This window comes from Oryza brachyantha, chromosome 4 (assembly GCF_000231095.2).
Source record: "Oryza brachyantha chromosome 4, ObraRS2, whole genome shotgun sequence".
NCBI lineage: Eukaryota > Viridiplantae > Streptophyta > Magnoliopsida > Poales > Poaceae > Oryza > Oryza brachyantha.
The window spans coordinates 12,459,485-12,479,428 of record NC_023166.2 but is presented as its reverse complement, the minus strand read 5'-3'; the positions used below and the strand labels follow the sequence as shown (position 1 = coordinate 12,479,428).

At 39.2% G+C, this 19,944-nt stretch overlaps 3 protein-coding genes across 3 annotated transcripts; 2 read left to right on the top strand and 1 right to left on the bottom strand.

Annotated features, from left to right (window-relative positions):
• The first annotated feature begins 8,102 nt into the window (after positions 1-8,102).
• On the top strand, positions 8,103-10,881 carry LOC102717791 (protein FATTY ACID EXPORT 1, chloroplastic-like). The gene is made up of 6 exons (XM_006652333.2): positions 8,103-8,353; positions 9,108-9,312; positions 9,846-10,013; positions 10,226-10,272; positions 10,379-10,419; positions 10,513-10,881. The coding sequence occupies exons 1-6, from the start codon at positions 8,123-8,125 to the stop codon at positions 10,601-10,603; spliced, it is 783 nt and encodes a 260-aa protein (XP_006652396.2). The 5' UTR covers positions 8,103-8,122; the 3' UTR covers positions 10,604-10,881.
• A 1,436-nt stretch (positions 10,882-12,317) lies between these two features.
• Positions 12,318-13,923, top strand: LOC102717516 (small nuclear ribonucleoprotein SmD1a). The gene is made up of 4 exons (XM_006652332.2): positions 12,318-12,441; positions 12,601-12,677; positions 13,249-13,440; positions 13,530-13,923. Exons 1-4 carry the CDS (start codon positions 12,428-12,430, stop codon positions 13,589-13,591), a joined length of 345 nt encoding a protein of 114 aa, XP_006652395.1. The 5' UTR covers positions 12,318-12,427; the 3' UTR covers positions 13,592-13,923.
• A 3,276-nt stretch (positions 13,924-17,199) lies between these two features.
• Positions 17,200-19,673, bottom strand: LOC102703303 (ras-related protein Rab-2-B). The gene is made up of 6 exons (XM_006653447.3): positions 19,525-19,673; positions 19,273-19,412; positions 18,615-18,697; positions 18,273-18,477; positions 18,126-18,194; positions 17,200-17,560 (listed from the first exon to the last, which is right to left on the bottom strand). The coding sequence occupies exons 1-6, from the start codon at positions 19,568-19,570 to the stop codon at positions 17,471-17,473; spliced, it is 633 nt and encodes a 210-aa protein (XP_006653510.1). The 5' UTR covers positions 19,571-19,673; the 3' UTR covers positions 17,200-17,470.
• Between the last annotated feature and the right edge of the window lie 271 nt (positions 19,674-19,944).

The following is a 19,944-nucleotide window of genomic DNA, read 5'->3' as shown; positions in this document are numbered from 1 at the left end:
TCTCCAAGTCTGGGATGAAGTGCAACAAGTCCAGCTTGAGGAAGGAGAGGATACCGTGCAATGGAAACCAACCAATGATGGTATGTACTCGGTTTCATCAGCTTACTTGGCTTTGTTAGGTCCACGACTGCCTCAACAAGTGGTAAATTGATCGCCAACACAAGGGCACCATCCAGAGTTAAGTTCTTTATGTGGCTGGCCACCAAAGAACGTTGCCTAATAGCAGAGAACTTGCAGCGAAGAGGCTGGCCGCATGCAGATACCTGTTCTCTATGCGAACATCAGCAAGAGACGTCACGGCACATTTTTCTCACCTGTCGCTACACGAAGCAGGTGTGGAGAAAGCTGAGAACCTGGATCAATGTCGATGTTCCGATACCTCATGATGATGATGAAGACTTAACGACTTGGTGGTGCAGAGCACGGGCAGTTTTTCGGACGCGCTACAGGGCGGCATTTGATTCCCTCTGCCTGCTTACGACTTGGTGCCTGTGGAAAGAACGTAACGCTAGAACTTTCGACCAGGTGGCATCGACCGTCGACAAGATTTTCAATGACATCAGATCGGAGGTCATGATCTGGAGGGAAGCCGGCATTTTTAGGGAGGGAGAAGGATAAGTTTTCTAGCGACTTTGCCCGTGGGGCGTTGAAATTTCGCTTCTACTCACTAGGAGCGAATGTAACGACAGCTTCCTATCGATCATCTTTTGTAATCGCTTGTACATTCCCCTTACAATCTTAATATACTTTGGCCGACTACTTGGTCAGCCCAGCCATAAGAGAGGTGATTAGTAATAATTTGCAAGGGCTGACTTTTAGGAGGTCTTTTGGAATTTCAGAGGTTGAGAGCTGGGCTAATCTTAGGGAAGATTTGAGTCAAAGTAAGTTTGCTAGATCAGAAAGATAAAATCATTTGGGCCTTGGAAAATTCTAAGAGTTTCTCTGTAAGATCTTTATATAGACTTTTAACCTTTAAGAGAGTTTTTGCTGTTAGAATGATGGACATTTGGCATGCTCCATGTCCTCTCAAAATTAAACACTTTCTTTGGTTGGCTGATAGAGATAGGATTCAATCTGTTTTTCAGTTGAAAAAAAGAGGTTGGGGGGGCGGGGGGGGGGGGGGGGGGGGGCTCTGAATTCTGTACTCTTTGTGGTCAAATTGAGGATGCTAGACACATTATCTTTGATTGTCCGATTGCTATTTTCGTGTGGTGCGTTTGTAAACTTGCTTTTTGCTGGAGTACACGGCCTACCAGCTTTGATCACTTTTACCAGTTATGTATTGGTAGAGCTGGTAATAGGAATAGTAGATGGGGCATGGCTTTACTCGCAGCTGTTAGTTGGTCGCTCTGGAACATTAGGAATGATATGATTTTTAGAAAGAATTTAGTCTCTTCCCCTATAACAGTTATTTTTCGGATTATTTGTCTTCTCAGGAATTGGAGGACTCTTCTAAAAAGCAAGGAGGAGGCTTTGCTGGATCAGGCAATTGAAAAACTTTAGGATAGCGTTTCTCAGCTAGCCCAAGCCAGAGGGAGAATTGGGATTGGTTAAAATCCAGGGTTTCTTGAGTCTTCTAGTTTCAATATCAGTAGAGTATGTCTGTTTACTTGGGTTAGCTGTTGGAGTAGGAGGTGTGCTATGTCAGGTGTGTTGTGCCCTGGTGGCCTTTCTTTTCGTTTTTGGCTTGGATGGTTGGCCGTTCTACTGCAGCAGTTTTTTGATCTCTAGAAAATATCTGTAAGCTGGTAACCCCAGCCAACTATTATTCTGCTTTTAGTAAAAGCGGGGCTTTCAGCCTTTTGTCTAAAAAGAAACTGGTGCATCATTTTGTTTCCTTTAAACTTAACCTAATAGAGGCTATTGTGACCATGCCAATCACGGATACAACCATTGCTCACAACATATGCCAACAAAAGATATTGCGATCAAGTCGTCCGAGTTCTGGATTCTACTTCGGATTCTCATGGCAGTGCTAACTTCAAACAGACGATAAATCTACGTACGAGATCTGTTTTAGTCCCATGACTAATTGATGAAAAGGTTTGGGAGTCCTCTTTTGAACGGATCCGGTCTCATTGCAAAATTCCTTCGAGTGATCCACAATCACGAAAACAAAATGTTGCATTACCTTTTATAGGACTATGAGGTTGTAACTTTGTTTGGGGCCTCGGCCTAAGAGGGGCAGCACCCAAACAGAGGGAGGATGTCCTTATGACCTCATCCACTTCTTAAATAGCTAGTAACCCCTTCATAGTTAGTTGGGTTTTTTTATAAGTTTAGCTTAAGCTACTTTCTTATAGCATGCGTGTTGGATCAACCATTCATCTACTTGTTTGGGTACCCTACTTTTAATTGAGATTCATCTTTTATTCTTCATTTATATCTCACAAATCAGTGCTTATTTTATCTTGTTATTACTGGTTCTCGATTGCTTGTTCAGAAATAAGGTTGATCTATAGTGGCTATATCAACGATCCCCGGAGGGGTATATGATGTATTGATCTTTAAGGCACAACACAACGTCTCGTACGGTTGTAGTCAGATCATCGACGTCCTTTCCATTGATCGTAGTTATCTCAACTCATTGAAAGATCAGGTCACCCCTTCACACATCAGAGGCCTCATATGGTTTTTGTTCCTAAAATAAAGGTTGCAGAAAACTTACTTTAGATATTCAAAGTGCTATCATTTGTCACTTTTCTTTAGATGGTTTGTGAGTTTTTGTATAAAACAGTTGAGATATCATTATGGGTAGTTAAATATGGGTTGACGGAATAAATAGACCCTATATGTTTTGTTCGTCGTAAATACGTTAAGTATTCTATGCATTGTTAATTAGTCACATATAGAGGTTTTGTATGATGTTTTTCTCTATAGGTGTGGAGGGTTCAAACATAGAAAGTGTTAAACTAAATTTAACATCAAGGTTTGAGGCAACTGTAACTTGTGTGATTGATATTTGGTGGTTGAAATGGTATACTATCATTATTCTCTCTCTCATATATATATATATATATATATATATATATATATATATATATATATATATATAATTACTTGGTCGTGCATATTACTAAACATAATTACTATTTAGATTATATTTATTCAGGTTTCCAGTTGAAAATTGAGTTTCTCTTGGCATTTTCAAGTTTCATGATTCTGGCTCCTTTTCGGTTAACTCAATCAAGAAACATGCGTAGCCATAGAGTGTTTCAATTGATTTTTTACTCATGACCCTTGTAGTAAGCACTGACCTAATTTACTTGGCTTACTGGTAATGTTAAAAGGATGTGCATGTTTGCTCGGGAGGGAAACTACTATTGAATCCTATGTTTATTCACGTCTATCTGGGATGGGAACTACATATCATTGAATTAAATTCGGATTTTCTTATGATATAAGGAAATTGATTTTGTTGCTCTGTACTTCCAATTATTCGACATATGTTTTTAGTTTCATAATATACTTGTTGAGTATTTTTATACTCACTCTTTTGTGTTATCTGTTTTTTTAGATACCAAGCAACACCGGCATGTATGAATGAAAAGTAGCATCCTTTTACCTCCACACTTACACACAACTCTAACTTAAACATAGTTTCCTAATAAATATAATTATTTATATTTTTACTGGTAGCTCTATACCTCATGAGGCAATCTATCTGTTGTAATATAAAGATAGCTTTGAAAGGATAACCATGTTCGCTATGCAGGCTAAAAAAAAGAAGAAAAAACTACTCTATTAGATCATAATATATGTAAATTATATGGTCTATATTTGCTATAAAAAAAGTAAAGCATATGAATCTAACTATAGATCATGCAGTCCGTCCTGGAGTCCACGTCCATTTTAGATAATCTCCAATACCGAATTCTGAGCAAATTCTCGGCCAAGGAGCACATCCACATGGCGCAACAACAACCGTCTAATTTTCAACAGCAGTACAGCACTGCTCGTCCCTTATAGATCGCTTGGGTAGTTACGTGCCGTCTTTCTCCTCATCTCTGGTCTCTCACTTCTTTAATAGTCTAATTAGAGAATAGCACACTATCTTCTCTCTGCTTCTTATCTTTTTTTATATATAAGGAAACTAAAAAAAGCAATCAATTATAAATGGAATAATACCAGCACTATTTATCAAAAAACACGTTGGATGCATTTTTCTACTATCTGAATGTAGTACCATAAGTATAATAAATGGCGATAAAAAATAGTTTAGAACAATAATATTAAATATCAATTTTAAAACATAGTTAACGGCATGCATAATTAATCATTATATTGATTGAGCACATTATATGTATATGTATGTATACACACACACATATATATATATATATATATGTATGTATGTATGTATGTATGTATGTATGTATGTATATTGTGTGTGTGCGCGCGTGTGTGTGTATATATGTGTGTGTGTGTATGTATATATATATGTATTGTGTGCGCGCGCGCGTGCTGCTCCGGGTCAAGTTAATTTTAATTATGTAAATTTAAATAAATTTTAAAATAAGTTTTAAAAATAAATTGTGTGTCAAGTCGGGAATAGTAAATTATGATAAACATATGATTGATTTAAGAAATGTAGGTTGTACCGATAAGCTTATAATTGATAAAAATAAATTATGATCAACATAATAAACTATTTTAATAATATATATGGTCTTCCATTCTCACTTGACTGATCATACCGGCAGGTAAAGACAAAAATAAATTAAACACAACTTTGTTATGGTTCAAACCTAGCACATCTAAGTTTATGACCAATGCTTTGATCATTGAGGTACAAACTTTTTTTACTAAGGTCAAGTGTGAATCATGTGGAAACAACAGTTTTCGAACAAGCATTACTAAAAAGAAAAAGAAAAGAAAGAAATACAAAACATACTCTCGACGAGGATTGAACCGGTGAACTTTCGCTTACGAAGCGAACACACTGTTATTGTTCTACGTGCCGCAACTCACTCAAGTTAGAGCAGTCGGACAGAAAGGAAGACCTGCATAGTACGCGGGAGGTGGGGGACGTGGCCCAATCGGCCTGCTTGTGCGAGGTGGGTAAAAAGACAAATAGCAAAAACACTATCAATTTTTATAGTAAGAGATATAGCAAATTAAATAAATTGAACGTCGTCAGGAATAGTAAATTGTGGTCAAAATACAATTGATTTTGGAATCGTGTGTTGCATTTAAAAGCTTATATTTGATAATAGTAAATTGTGCTCAACATCTATATCCTACGCCTTTTTATGGTTTTTATTTGACGCAAGTATTCAATTTTAAACAGATATCTTTTTTAATTTCCATTTTTTTACAAATCTTCTTAATTCTCTTTTCTTTTGTCTTCTTTTTCTCTTTTCTCTTCTCTTCTTTACCTTTTACTCCCCCGTACGAAAATATTTAACGTTACGTCAAATAAAAATTTTGGGAGGGAGTATATCATTTCTTCTTCTTTTCTTCTTTATTTTCCTTTCTTCTTTTCTCCTATCTGCCTTTACCTTCTTATCCCCCATGCAAGCTCTTCTTCTCCCATGTAATTCTGGAACGTTTGATTAACGGTTGATTGAAATCCAAATTAGATATCAATTTTATGTTCGATCTAGATAAAACATCTTTTTGTTTTTTTAAAAAAATAGGTAAATATATGCTTGGTTTGTTTTTAAACAAGCATGCAAAACACCTGCTTTTAAAAGAGTAGATACGATATCCTAAATTAGGAAAAACACACGTCGGATGCATGCGCTAGCCCTCGATCGAATCCCGAACATGTTGTTTGCTTAGGAACACATTACCCTGAACATGTTGTTCGGTCTAAATTCGGTCACGAAACGGACCGAATCTACAGGTAGTAGGACACTGTTGCTTTTTATAATAGATATATATATAAGGGGGCATTTAACTTTTTGTCACCCTTAGAAATGACACCTAACATATTTGCCATCTGCTATCTATGACATATGGCCCTCATGTGTCTATGACATATGGGCTCAATGACAAATATATTAGCACCATTTCTAAGAGTGTCAAAAAGTTAATTATTCCATATATAAGAGCAAGTTAAATAGTATAGCCAATTATTAGCTCCAAATTATCTATAGTCAATCTAATAGTCAATTCATACAATAGTTACCTTCAAAACATATACTATATTGTTCACCACCTGTCTTTGTCTTGGAGTCCATGCTATAACTGGCTATAAATCTCTTTTCTCTCTTCTCTCTTCTCTCTTATCTCCTTAAAATATGTTACTATTATACTGCCCATCTACAATGCACTGCGGCAAAGCCGCGTGTTCTTTCTAGTCTAATTGAAAAATTATTCGACATAAAACTATGGTTCTAAACAAGCATGTATCGCTCCACATATATAGGTTAGATATCAAGCCTACACGTTTGGGATGTAGTGGCACTGTGGCAGAGCTGCCAAGTCAACATTTTAAAATAAGAAAATATACACAAAATACTCCTTCCATCCAAAATATATATCCAAAATATAGCTATCTAAGATAAGATTCGATCCATCATAGGACTACCAATCTAGATAGGAGCATGTCCACGTTCGTTGTCGTAGTATGGGACTATGGGTAACAAATAGTTATATTTTGATAGGGAGGAAGTATAATTTATAAATATCCAAATGTAAGGTTAATGAGAATATATAATAAAAAACAAAACAAATCGCAAATTGATATACAATACTGATTTGAAATAAACTTTAAAAAATCTTGAAAATTTGGAATAATACTATAATAAAAAATACCAGGAAGAGTCCAAAAAAGTACAATCTTTAAATATCCAAAATAAAGATTCAAAAATATAATAATAATACATATAAAATAACATTAAAGGAAAAAAGGGAAAAAATAGAGTCACGGGGAAATACAATTTATAAATAAGTAAATTTAGAATACAGATTAAGGAAAATTGAGAGAAGTGTCCATCTAAAACACAAAGTGAGATTAGCTATAATTGAGAAAAAAATATCTATTATTATTAAGACAAACTTGAATGAAGGCAAAAATGTTTCCTTTGGAGACTAAAAATTACCACATATATAGAAAAAGATAAAATAAATCATGGTGGACCCATATTATTATGGTTGATCTATAACTGAATCCATGAACATTGACTTGGTGTCTTTTCTTCCAATTTGAATAATTATATATGTATCTATTATATTATACTATTACAAAGTTAACTAAAAAATAAGTCCCCACATCTACTTTGAGGCTATAAATTACCATATTAGTTCAAAGAGAAGAAATTGAACCATTAGGTTGTGTAGCTCCAGATTATAATAACGTAGATGGATTAATATAGTTGTAAGCAAAATAGATTTGTAACTGTATAAATACTATACCCACTCCAAAATATAAACACTTTTAAGTTGTTTAGCAGAGATTAAAGTTGAGAAAAAAAATAAAATGATCCTAACAGTTAGATCATGATGGATCTAGATTGTAATGATATATATTTGATCGATATATTTATATATATATAAATATAATAAAATTATATTTATAGAAATAAAATCTAAGAGTTGTATATGTGAATATGTGATCCAATCCAAACCTATAGAAATAGAATATTAGAGTTAAGAGTCGTATATGAAATCAAAACATATATAAATAGAATCTAAAATTATATATAAAATACAAACATGATAGAAATAAAAACAAAGAGTTGTATATGAAATTAAATATTGCTCTGTGTAGACGGGAGATACAACGGCTGGGTTCAAAGTTGGCATTGGCCACTGGTCAAACCAAAGCACGTAAAACGAGAAAAATCATTAGTATATGATTAATTAAATATTAATTTTTAAAAACTTAAAAATATATAAATTATATATTTTTAAGAAGATGCCTCGTATAACCGTTCAGAAAAAGCGTCGCTGTACGTACGACGGCGTCGAAAGAACCGTGTACAATTCCATCGGCGTACGCGCGGCGCGCGTCAGTGCCATCGGCCGCGTACGCTGTGCTACCGTCACTGTCATACACGGGTCATACGCTATCCATCGTACGCATAGCGTTTTCGGCTCAGAAAGATAAAAAGTTTCAGTGCACTGTCGCTTCCGAACGCAGCCAACATGTTCGCTCCAGTGGCTACGAATTATAATGTTATTCAGAAAAGGGACAAAATACTCAACGATCCCCACCCAAACCCTTCCACCTTTCTCCCCTTGGAGAATCTTCCGTAGTATCCCGCTTCCGTTTCGAAGTGCCATGGCGATGGCGGCGCAGCTCCACGGATCGGCCGCAGCGGCGTCCGCGTACCGACTACTTCTACTTCTCAGAGTTCCTTCGTCCTGCCGGTGGCCGCAGAATCCTCTCGCCGATTCTCCAAAGGTAAAGCCTCGATCCAAACTGAAGGTGTGGTGCGCGTTGTTGGATGAAAGTGATTAGATCTCGATTATGTTATCTCCTGTTGGTCCATCTCGTTTCCTTTATTGTGTTGCGGTTTTGTTATAGCATGGGAAAGCCAAATGGTGTTAGGCTTATTCGTTTCATAGGATTGCAAAATTCATAGGAATAGAAAAGGTAAAGGATTGGAGTGTCATGGCAACTCCAATCCAAAGGAAATTTTCCATGAGGTCTCACCTCATGCTAAGAACCCTTTGAAATTAACTCACCACAACACAATCCTAAGGAATTGGCTAGGGTCCATTCCTGTGAAACGAATGATATTTTGTTTCTTGAGATCTGGTTTTCTCATGACTTCCGAATATGCTAGGGTATCAGGTATCAGTCACAAAATGTATGTACATGTCCTTGTTGAAAGGAACTCGAGAAGAAAAAAGAAGCAATTTTTAATTTGTTTTGAATGTTCTGTTATGAGAGGAATTCAATATAGGAGTATCAATGATCATATTTGGAAACAAATTGATTTTGGTGGATGTATCACACAGGATGCACTCTGGTAACTATAGTCCTATTTTTACCCTTCTGGAAAATATACATGATATTTTTTTATGTTTAACATTCATATGAATAATGAATGTATTCCTTTGCTGAAACTTTTGCATGGAGTATCTTCAATTAAAAAAAGAAGTAAAACTGAAATAAGTTTGACTTTACCTGTTTGCATATTTTGTTGCTTCAGCTTTCTACCTCCACTGGTGGAGTGGGTATAAAGCCATTTGGTGTTGGTGCTAAAGTTTCAACAAAATGTGCAAATAGGACCACTCAGGTTGATGAGTTAAACTTCAGATCAAATCAGACTGAGGAGTTAGTAGCAGCCGATGAAGATACTGTTACCGAGAAGAGGAGTGCAAAAATCCATGATTTCTGCTTTGGTATCCCTTTCGGTAAGTCCCTGTTTCATCATTTCGTGAGTAATGCTCTGATATTCAAGTCAACACATGAATTTGTATTAGGAGAACTCCCCAGTTGTAAAGTGTTGTTTTCCTCCTTGTTTGATAGAATTCGGCATGTAAATACTTTCAAGTATAGACGAGCTTCTAATTGCATAATTTCCTGCAACTCAATATGTTTTGATTGGTACCGCTAGTTTCAGAAGCACTACCATTTTCTTATGCAGCAAAACTCTTCGAAGTTTCTGTATTGTAGATATGATACACACATAAATAATCTATATAGGAGGAAACAACACTGCCGTAACTTCTTTGTTTCACGTTTACACTTAAAAACGTGAAATGTTGCTTATTTGTTGACTATTTCTAGGCATGGAGATATTTCGAGTCAGTTCATCTTTGCACCTTTGATCTGTAAATTCTACGAACTTAGTAGTGAAAACACCAATTTTGTTATCTTGCTTCTATCTGCTTAACAACCACATTCTTTTGCAAGGGAAATAACAACAATTCATATGGTAGTGCAGGTGGTCTTCTATTCTGTATGGGGTTTCTTGGATACATTTTTTCCAGAAGCACCATAAGTCTTGTTCTAGGTGTCGCGCCAGGGCTTGCCACACTCTTTCTTGGAACCCTCAGTCTGAAGTTCTGGAGGAGTGGAAAATCTAGTTTAATACTTATCTTGGGCCAAGCAGGTGGGACTTTGGTCAAGTTCCACTATACTAAGCCCGGCGTTAATATATTTGTACTGACTCCATCCTAAAATAACTTCATATTTGCAGTTCAAAATGAATTTAACTAGAAAGATAAAGTTATTTTGGGACGAAAGGAGTATTGAATTGATGTAACCATGATCGATGAGATGGGTACACATTACTTATTGACCAGTTTTACTTTTTATTTGCAGCAATTTCTTCTCTCCTAGCATGGAAGTATTCTCATGCCTACATCTTGGTAACCACTGTTATAACTTTTCCTTTTTTTTACTTGATCCGTTATTACTTCCGTTTCCATGTAGCGTTGCATATTAGTTGTGCTGATCTTTATTTTGTTTGTGCAGACAAATAGAATCCTCCCCTGGGCCTTATATGCCTCTTTAAGGTATTGTGCTCTGTATTGTTCATCTTAAAGCCCTCTTTTTGGTTAAAAGAGTAACTGATATATTGCTAATCTGTCTCCCGAGAAATGGTGCAGCACTGCCATGACTTGTTTCTACGCTTATGTGCTGCTCTCCGGAGGAAATCCACCACCTAAGAAGAAGATGGTGGCAACTCCATCATCATAGAGCAGGAGCAGGATTCAGTCATTCAGTTTAGGTATTAACGCGATAGGGTGATCTTCCTTTTTGTGCTTTTCATGCTTCGGCTGCGAGTATAATAGAATTTTGAGCTGTCATCCCGTTGTATATTCTCCAATCTTTCATTCTCTCTGGATTTTGGTTGTCATATCGTGAAGCTTTTGAACAAATAATTCTGCAGGATAATAGTCCATCCTTACTGAACATTCTGTTTTATTTTCCTAATGTGCATAAATAAAGAATATTTGTTGAGATATTTAGTTTATTCAGTGGCTTCTGTACTCGATGGAATCAGCATGTAGCCATTAGCCAACGTATCATCTATAAACATGCCAGCAAATTTGTCTCAAAATATAGCTACTTAGGATTCGAATTTATCTACACTGACTTCTTCATCACCATCTTATCCCAACCAATCACAGCTATGCAAAAAAGGAAATTCAATAACATTGTATAGTAGGCAGCTCTTGTTATGATTTTGTCTTCCACGCAAACAAAAAATTCAACAATACTGTATAGTAGGCAACTCAGTGTTATGAATTCACCTTGTCATGGAAGGGAAAGAATTTAGGAGACCCTTTAGGCCTTGTTCGGTTAGTCGGGATTCAATCCTCTAGAGAAATCTATCCATGGGGGATTGGGTGAATCTCTTATGTCACCCAATCCCTGTGAGGTTTAAATCCCTAACTTTCCTATAACCCCTTCTATAAAAACATCCGTTCGTTTTGGCAGGATTTACAGAAAATAGTAAGTTGAAATTTTACACGTTATCATGTGCATCAATTCAACTAGCATAAGTGCATAACCATGTCCAATATATCAGTGCAAGAATATCACTTTAGCTTAATCACTGAAACAAGAACTTTGCACTGTCATCACAGCATTGAGCACAGAGACAACCACGGTTTAAGAAAAATGTATGAATTCATGCGAAAAATGCAGCTCAAAGACAAATTGTCCCTTCAGATAGAAAAGCTCATCAACAGTCAAAGTCTTGGATAGAGCCTGTAACAGATCAATAAAAACATACATTAATTACTGCAGATTCCAGACAAAGTAAAAGTGAACAGTCATTAGATAATATCATGAATACATGTGTGATGAAAACTTGTAGGATTTCTTGGGAATTAGAACTAATAAAATCATGGGCAAAAAAATACCATGTATGATCTAGATCAAGAAATTATAGGAGATAACTGCAGAAGAAATAATAAGTTTTACTAAAAATATTAATTACTTTGTGACCATTAAAAGACTCCAGCAGAAAATTTTGTTGTCAGACAAAAGCAACTAAGCAAGTGCAGAACTGAAGAGGCAACAACATTTATCTAAAACAACAGAACAAATTTTATAGTAGTTCAGTACTGACCCTCAGAGCAGCTTTTCGCAATGATGAGGAACAGATATAAGCTTTGATAAGTCGCAATGATGGGGGGATGGGCCGGATTTTTTTCCCCACTGGACTTAACCGAACGCACAATTTTTAATGGGCCGGTGTTTAACCCACGGGGTGAAAACCAGAGGGATTTCGGCCCGACCCCGGCCGTTCCCGGCCCATCCGAACAAGGCCTTATGATTTTTTGGAATTGCTCCCAGTCTTTCTTACCGAGTACCGACCATAGAAAAAAAAGCCCAGCCCAACAAAGGCCCAAGTTAGCCGGAGCGACTCCGACTCTCCGAGGCAGGCCGCAGGCGCCCCGGCCGGATGAAACTAGGGTTTTGCTCCTCCCGCTTCCACTCCGAGAAAGCGAGCCGTTCGAGCTCTGCCGATTCTGCCCGTGGCTCGCTCCTCCGGTCCCGGCCGCTGACAAGATGAAGCTCGTCAGGTAGGGCTCCGGCTCTCTCCCCTTCACTTCGGTCTGTCCCGTTTCGTTTCGTTTTCCCCTGTTTGTGCCTTTCATTGCTGATCCCGCGTGGCGCAATTTTTTTTTTTTTGCCCCCCGATTTCTGGTGCGGATTTGGGCGTGGGGGTGGTGTCTCTTCAGGTTTCTGATGAAGCTGAACAACGAGACGGTCACCATCGAGCTCAAGAACGGTACCGTCGTCCACGGCACCATCACTGGTAAGCTTTTGACCTCGCCCTCAAGCCACGGGTCGCAAGTGGGGGAATTTCGAAATTTTTAGGGGATTCTCCGCGGTGCTTGTGTTCCTAGGAAATGCTACTAGCGTCTGAGACTGAGCATGCCTTTTGTTCTTGTGAGCCCCAGTATTTTCCTGATGTTTTTGCCGTTAAGCAGTAGACAATTACTACGTTGTATTAGAATGATGCCATTTTCAGGTTAATAGGTTATTTAATTAATGTGTATTACATGAGCTGTGTCCATATAGGGTCAATCTTATCTTTCGCGATACTCACTGCTGCCAACCAGTTTGGGAGATATTTTTTCCATTAAATCTTCCTCAAGAAACAAAAACACTGGAATGTACAGCCTGAAATTGTGGCATTGATAAGTTGCTAGCAGTGTGTCAAGAATGATTCCACACGAGATAGGAAAGGAAGATGGTTGGATATCTTTAATGTTTCTAGCCTTTCTTCATGTTGTGTTTTTAGGTGGATAAAGTTGTTACATCATGGCATGTTAATTTTGTAATACCATTTGTTTCAAATATAGTGATTCATCAACCTATTTCAGGTGTGGATATAAGCATGAATACCCATTTGAAGACTGTCAAGCTCACCTTGAAGGGGAAAAATCCTGTAACCCTTGATCACCTGAGTGTGAGAGGGAACAACATTCGCTATTACATCCTCCCCGATAGCTTAAATCTGGAAACCTTACTGGTGGAGGATACCCCAAGAGTCAAGGCTAAGAAGCCAACTGCAGGTATGAAAAATTCACCACATCCTTTCTAGTTTTGAGTTTGATCAGAACAAGAATTATCAATTGACCTACAAATCTTTGTTTGGAATTAGGGAAACCTTTGGGACGGGGTCGTGGACGTGGCCGTGGCCGTGGTCGGGGCAGGGGGCGCTGAGCTTTGCTGTTCCCTTTTTCTGAAGCTCTTGCAGTGCAGAAGTTTTTAATTTCTATTAGAGCATAGATGCCAGTCTTAGTAGTTCTTGCTGTGGAATTATCTTGGCATTTGACCTAATGTTCATTTCTCTCAGGTTACATCATTCGAATTTTTAAGTGGTATGTTGTTAGTTTGGCTATTTTAATATAATTTCTTCTGTATTAATACTGAGTAAGTGCTTGAAATGTCTTGATCTATTAAAGGCACCTTTGAATCAAAGGATCTGTGGAGGAATTTTGTAGGATTCAAATCCTATAGAAAATTTTCCTATACTGCTCTTTGAAACAAGGGATTGGAGTGTTTCAAATCCAATGAAATTCCTAAGGAATGTCTCAATGTAAGTAGATTTTGAAGGAAAGTTAACAAGAGCTCCAACCTCTTGAATTTCTTTTCCAGGTCTATCTTCCTCATCCGGTTTATACGTTTTTTTTCTGCTATCTATTCAAACTATCACTTTTGTATGTTTCTTGTGTTTTGCAATTCTCTGTTTTTTACTTCTATTCTATCAAAATCCTGTATTTTTTTCTTCTTTTTAGATAACAGATAATCCGTCCTTTGTTTTAACCAAAGGTAGCCCCCCCCCCCCCCCCCCCTCCATTACTCCGTTTTCTCAATCCTGGGTTCTAAAAAGAACCCTTGGCGCTGTTTTCCTTTTTCCTTTTTTGAGGTCAAAAGGAATAATTTTTTTTCTTCCTAATCATTACTCTACGACGATTTTTCCCCGTTTGGTTGGTGGTTCATGTGATTTGGCCGGCAGGCAGCACTCAGCAGTAGCTAAATGCCTAAAGCTAAAACCGTATAATTTAATTTATTTTCTTTTCTTTTCTTCCTCGATGCTTCTTTTTTCCTCCTTGATTCTGCGCGCGCCGTGCGGCGTTGCCTACCCGTTCACCCGCCTGTGTTGTCCAGGCCAGGCACGCGACCGCGGCCGGCCACGGCCCAGGTGAAGCGGCGCGTCCGCGCGACGGGCATCCGCACCGCCTCGCTCGTCGGCTCGCGCTTCCATTTGGGCCGTGGAAACGTTGGGAGTATCACGTCGGTCCTCTTGCCGTGCCGGGCACCTGCAGAGGCTGCAGCCTCCCTCTGCTGGGCTGCACGGATCGGTCCGGCGGTTTTCAACGGGCGTGGGTGAGACCGAGAGCGGGTTTGGGCTACTTTGTTACTATTGTCAAGGCGATCGGAATCCAAACGATATTGGAAAGTTTGATAAAAGAGTAAACTTGTTAGACATGAGTATACGTTTATATTAGAGTTGGCATATATATATATAATAGATTGGTTATATGGTTGGCTCTAATTTTTATCTTCTATATCTCTTTCTCTCACCTATGAACATAATACCTTTTTTTCTCACCTATGAACATAATACCTTTTTTTTTCCGAGTGTATGTGTAAAGCTAGCTCTTGTTTGGAAGCAAACCTTGCTCTTTTTTTTTTCATTCCCCTGTCTACCTCTATTTCATATTGCAAGACACTTAGGTTTTAGCTAGACTATTGCAAGACACTTAAGTTTTAGCTAGATTCATCAATGAATCGATGTATATGTTTGGATATATGTTAAGATACATTAGCATTTATATGAATTTAATCAAACAATATAAAGTCTGGAGCATTATACATGCTCTTATCGCCAACAGGAGTTGGGACGACCACCGGTGATTGGCTGATTTCCGCTCCTCCCATTGGAGCAAGTACGCGTCGCGATCGCATTCACTGCAGCGGCCAGGTCATCCATTCACCCCCTTTCCTGCTCGAGCTATCGCTGGAGCTCAGCAAAACGGCATTATCATGCCCTAATGATCCGATCTGACATCTGTGCTCTGCCCCACTGAGGATGGCAAGGCGACACATGTTGCTCTCCCAGAATTAACTCCGTTCACCTACGGTACACCGCAAGCCTACTACTTGATCATCATCATCATCATCATCCCGGATACCGACCTTATGGGCATTGCCATGTCCATGTGTCCACGATTAGTCCATACAGTTATCCGGCTATCTGCAATTCAAAGATTCTGGGCATGGCTAAAAGCTAAAGGCCCATGACTCCAAGCAGTCGCCAAGCTAAAGAAGCTTCTCCCTGAAGCGACGCTGCGGCGATACCATGCCATCCAGGAGAGAAGAGGCACAAGGTACGACACTTGTGCATGCAGCAGCTAGCACTAGTAGCTTAGCCTCAATTCTCTCCGATAAAAAAGGGCCGTGCAGCTAGCTACTAGTAGTAGTAGTTCGCTCTGTCTGTCTGTCTGACTGACTGACTGTCCGTTCGGGAAGCGGCGCCATGTGCAAGCTCAAGTTCAACAAGGAGAGGGTGGGGTGCTACCTCCTCGTGATCCTGGTCGTGGCGCTCCTCGTCGGCGTCCTCTTCGGCCTCGGCGTCTTCCGCCACGGCTACGAGCGGTTCAAGGACCTCGGCCGCAACCACACCTGCTACGACTGCAACACGGGCTGACGCTCACCGGGGCGCCTGCCTGCCTGCCTCAGTTCGTCGGAGCCGCTGCTGCTGGCTCCTGGACTTCCTTGTAGATTGCTGCTGCTACGATCAGCCGCCGCAAGTTTCTCCTATTGCTCTGGCGTCGCCGTGTAGATTAATTAGTTCGTCGTGTTTTCGGCACTTTTCCTCTTCCCTTAAGTTGTCGTTGTCGGTGTGTTTTGGTTCAGTCCTTCGTTTCGTTCCTGCCAAAAGCAAATAGAATTGCTGTTTTTGTTGTGTTGTACTGCCTCATCATTCTGTTTTTTTAAAAAAACTTTTGAGATGGCCTACTCATTCAGTTAGGATTGTTGCAAAGTTAAAAAGGCTTCTTATGTGTACAGTTAAATTCAAGGGCAGATGTTAAAGTGCTCCCCCTGTTGTTTCTTAGGATAAAATGTCGTTGAATTTTGATATAACATTTAACCACTCATATTGTTAATGAAAATAGTAAAGGCCATAATCACTTTTCATTATCTAAAAAAAGGAAAATATGAAAAAAAATACATGTCATGCTTAAAATTCCTGCAATTCCTGATAGAACAATTCCCAACCAGATTTTAAAAATAACTACTGCATCCGTTTCGTGTTATAAAACTTTAGCCTTGTCTAAATTAATCAATTAATGAATGTATATGAATTTAAACAAGACTAGAAAGTCTTATATTATGAAACTGAGGGAGTATTTTTAATAAAACAAATAATCAAAGGTCATACCAAAAGTAAATGCAGTAATTGTCAGCATGATGATATGATCAGAATTATGATGCCGTCGTTGTAGCACTGCTAGGATACAATATTGAAACTCTGCTAGGATACAATATTGAAACTTTTTTATTATATATATCTACATGCGCCGTGCCTTAATGGTACATATATATACGTCCACTGAAGAAAAGAAGGGTCACCAGCATTTGATTATTCAACCACCAAAAAGAATATTTGGATAAACTCAGCTACCCTAGCACGCCCTCACATTCCGCCGTAACCAAAAGCTCTACTTTAGCACGCTAAAGCATACAAATGGGGCTTTTAGAACGGAATAAGCTCGTAAGATAAACTTGGATGTGATAGACATAAGACTGAGCTTACAAAAAAATAGGTGATTAAAAACAACCGGATCAAACTATCAGATATTCAAACCATGCATTGCTATTGTAATTACACATGCAACCAACAAGAACTCCTAGTTGTCGAGTGGCATGAAACAGGAAAAGATTGAGACTAGGGTTTATGCACAGCTGACAAGTAAACCGAATCTAATTGAATCTTTTGGCGTTATCTAAAAACAACGGAACACTGCAGCGACTATTTTCCACTCAACAAAAAGAAGATTGGGTATGTGACACACGACAGACGCCCTGGTTTCGCTAACTGCAGCAGCCACCCCCTTGAGAAGACGAGGAACCAGCACTTCCAGATTGGCCAGGGGTCGTGAAGCCAAGTTTGATTCCATTAGCCTGCATTTAAAAAGGCATAAAATTCATGCTCAGGTCAATGTGACAATACTATCACCAAAATCAATCACAGGTGCTCTCTTCAGGACAAGGAAGCAGTGTTCTTGCCACTCATTTAATCCCTATTGCAACCTAGATATTAACACATCTCCTTTTCACCATTGAAAGAGGCAAAGTGAAATGGTCCCCCATTTATCTTCGTCAGTTTTTACTTATTCAGATACTCCATTCAACTATAGGAAACATTAACTTATCATGTTCCTCCATTTCTTGTGCTTGTAGAGCCATGTAGAAGAGGCGGCTTTTCTCAGGGATTGAGATGCAAAAATGATCCAAAAGTACATAAGAGAACTGAGTGGAATATTAAACAATGTAGCCTGGCCCTAACAAGCAGTCCTGTTTCCTCTCAGGAAATTTTTGTGGTGCATTAGTTAAGGATACACTTATGTTGCGTAAATAATGCTCTCATAAACATCAGACCTGCTCATTTATTGATTTATTCTATTCAGTAAGAAGGCCAACATGATTTGTGTTTGTAAATTAACCTCATTAGTTCCATCAATTTTACCTCATTTGATAAATCAAAGACACCATCTTGAATTTTCTTGTATATTGTTCCAGCAGTCTTGATAAAAGCCTGCATAACAGTTGGGATAAGAAAAAACATCTGGAGAAAGCTATTACTTGCACATACACACCGATAAAAAATCATTACCTCCTCAACATTTTGTGCGGTTTTTGCAGATGCTTCCATAAATATCAGACCATGCTCCTTTGCAAACTGCTCACCTTCCTCATAGCTCACAGCGCGCCTATGAGACAGATCACATTTATTTCCAACAAGCATTATTGCCATGTTAGCATTTGCGTGTTGCCTTGCATCTTCCAGCCAGCTCGCAAGATGATTGAATGTCTCCCTCCTGTCAGTCAGAATAACGTAAATATATGTGAGCGTTCTGCTTAGCAAAGTTTTGGGAATCAGGCACTTAAATCAAACCAATACATCTTTTCGTCTTTCGAGAAATAAACCAAGCAACTTTCACAGATTTGTTATTACCTTGTGATGTCATAAACCAAAAGAGCACCTGCAGCCCCTCTGTAGTATGATCTAGTTATCGATCTGAATGACTCCTGGCCAGCCTGAAACATAGACAGAACCACGAAACCATAAGATGAATGTTTACAGAGCATTCAACTTATAATGTTAGTTCATTACACTGTGAAGACCGCATAAACTAAAACTAGTGGATTGCCTGCGCAACAACTTTGCACGGGGCTAGATAAAAGTATAATTGGATTTGATATACAACTCCTAACATATTATTTCATAGATACAATTGTATTTTCAATGCAAAAGTTTATTAAAGTATGATTGGATTTTCATTTACAACTCATAGCATCCATCTCCATAGATGTATTTTCTATACAACTATATGAAACGATTTACACTGTTATAATTAAAATTTAAAGCAACCACGATCAGACTGTCAATATATTTTTTCCTGATTAATGTGGTAATTTCTAGCCTTCAATGTGACGTGGTGCCTCATTTTAGAGATATCCTTATAATATGATAATAGTATATGCCATTTTCAATCTCAAACCAAGCCTCGGTAATCCAAAGTTTTACACAATCAATCCAAGCGCTCTCCAATCTCCATTTCTACCGGCAGCTGGTACAAATTTCTATACCTCGGAAAGGTTGAGAAGGATACCGTGTCCCAAATCTGGAGCTTGATGGGCTTGTTGTCGACGGCGATCATCCGGGCGCCGAACTCGACGCCGATGGTGAGGTCATGGACGGGCTGGAACCGCTTGTCGGTGAACTGCAGCAGCAGGCACGACTTTCCCACCCCTGCGCGCCGCCGTCATCATCATCAAGCATTCAAAACCCCACACACGCAGCGAATCAGACACACTCATATTATTGAGAGAAGGAGGGGGGGGGGGGGCAGGTGGCGCCGGACCTGTGTCCCCGATGATGATGTACTTGAAGAGGTAGGCGTAAGACATCTCCAAACCGCGGGGGAACGCGCCGCCGTGGCTACTGCGGCCGGCGAGGCGGCGGATTCGCGCGTGGCGCGGCGAGAGGGGGTGGGGGGTGGGGTGGGGTTCCTCCTCGGGAAGGAAGAGAGCGGGGTGGGAGGGGACGCGATGGGGTTACGTGGACGATGCGGCGGCTAGTTTGGTAATTTTTGGGGGTAGTGGCTTGGCTTGTGGTATCGTCGTCACGTTCACGGTGGCGTGCGGATTAGCGCGGTTTTCACTTTCTTGTGTGCGTACTTAATCCGCCCGTCCAGACCCAGATTTTAGCAGCTTGAGCTCGGCACTGCGGCGCAAGCACTGAAAGCAAAAACCAAACAAGAAGCAAATAGCATATTTAGGGG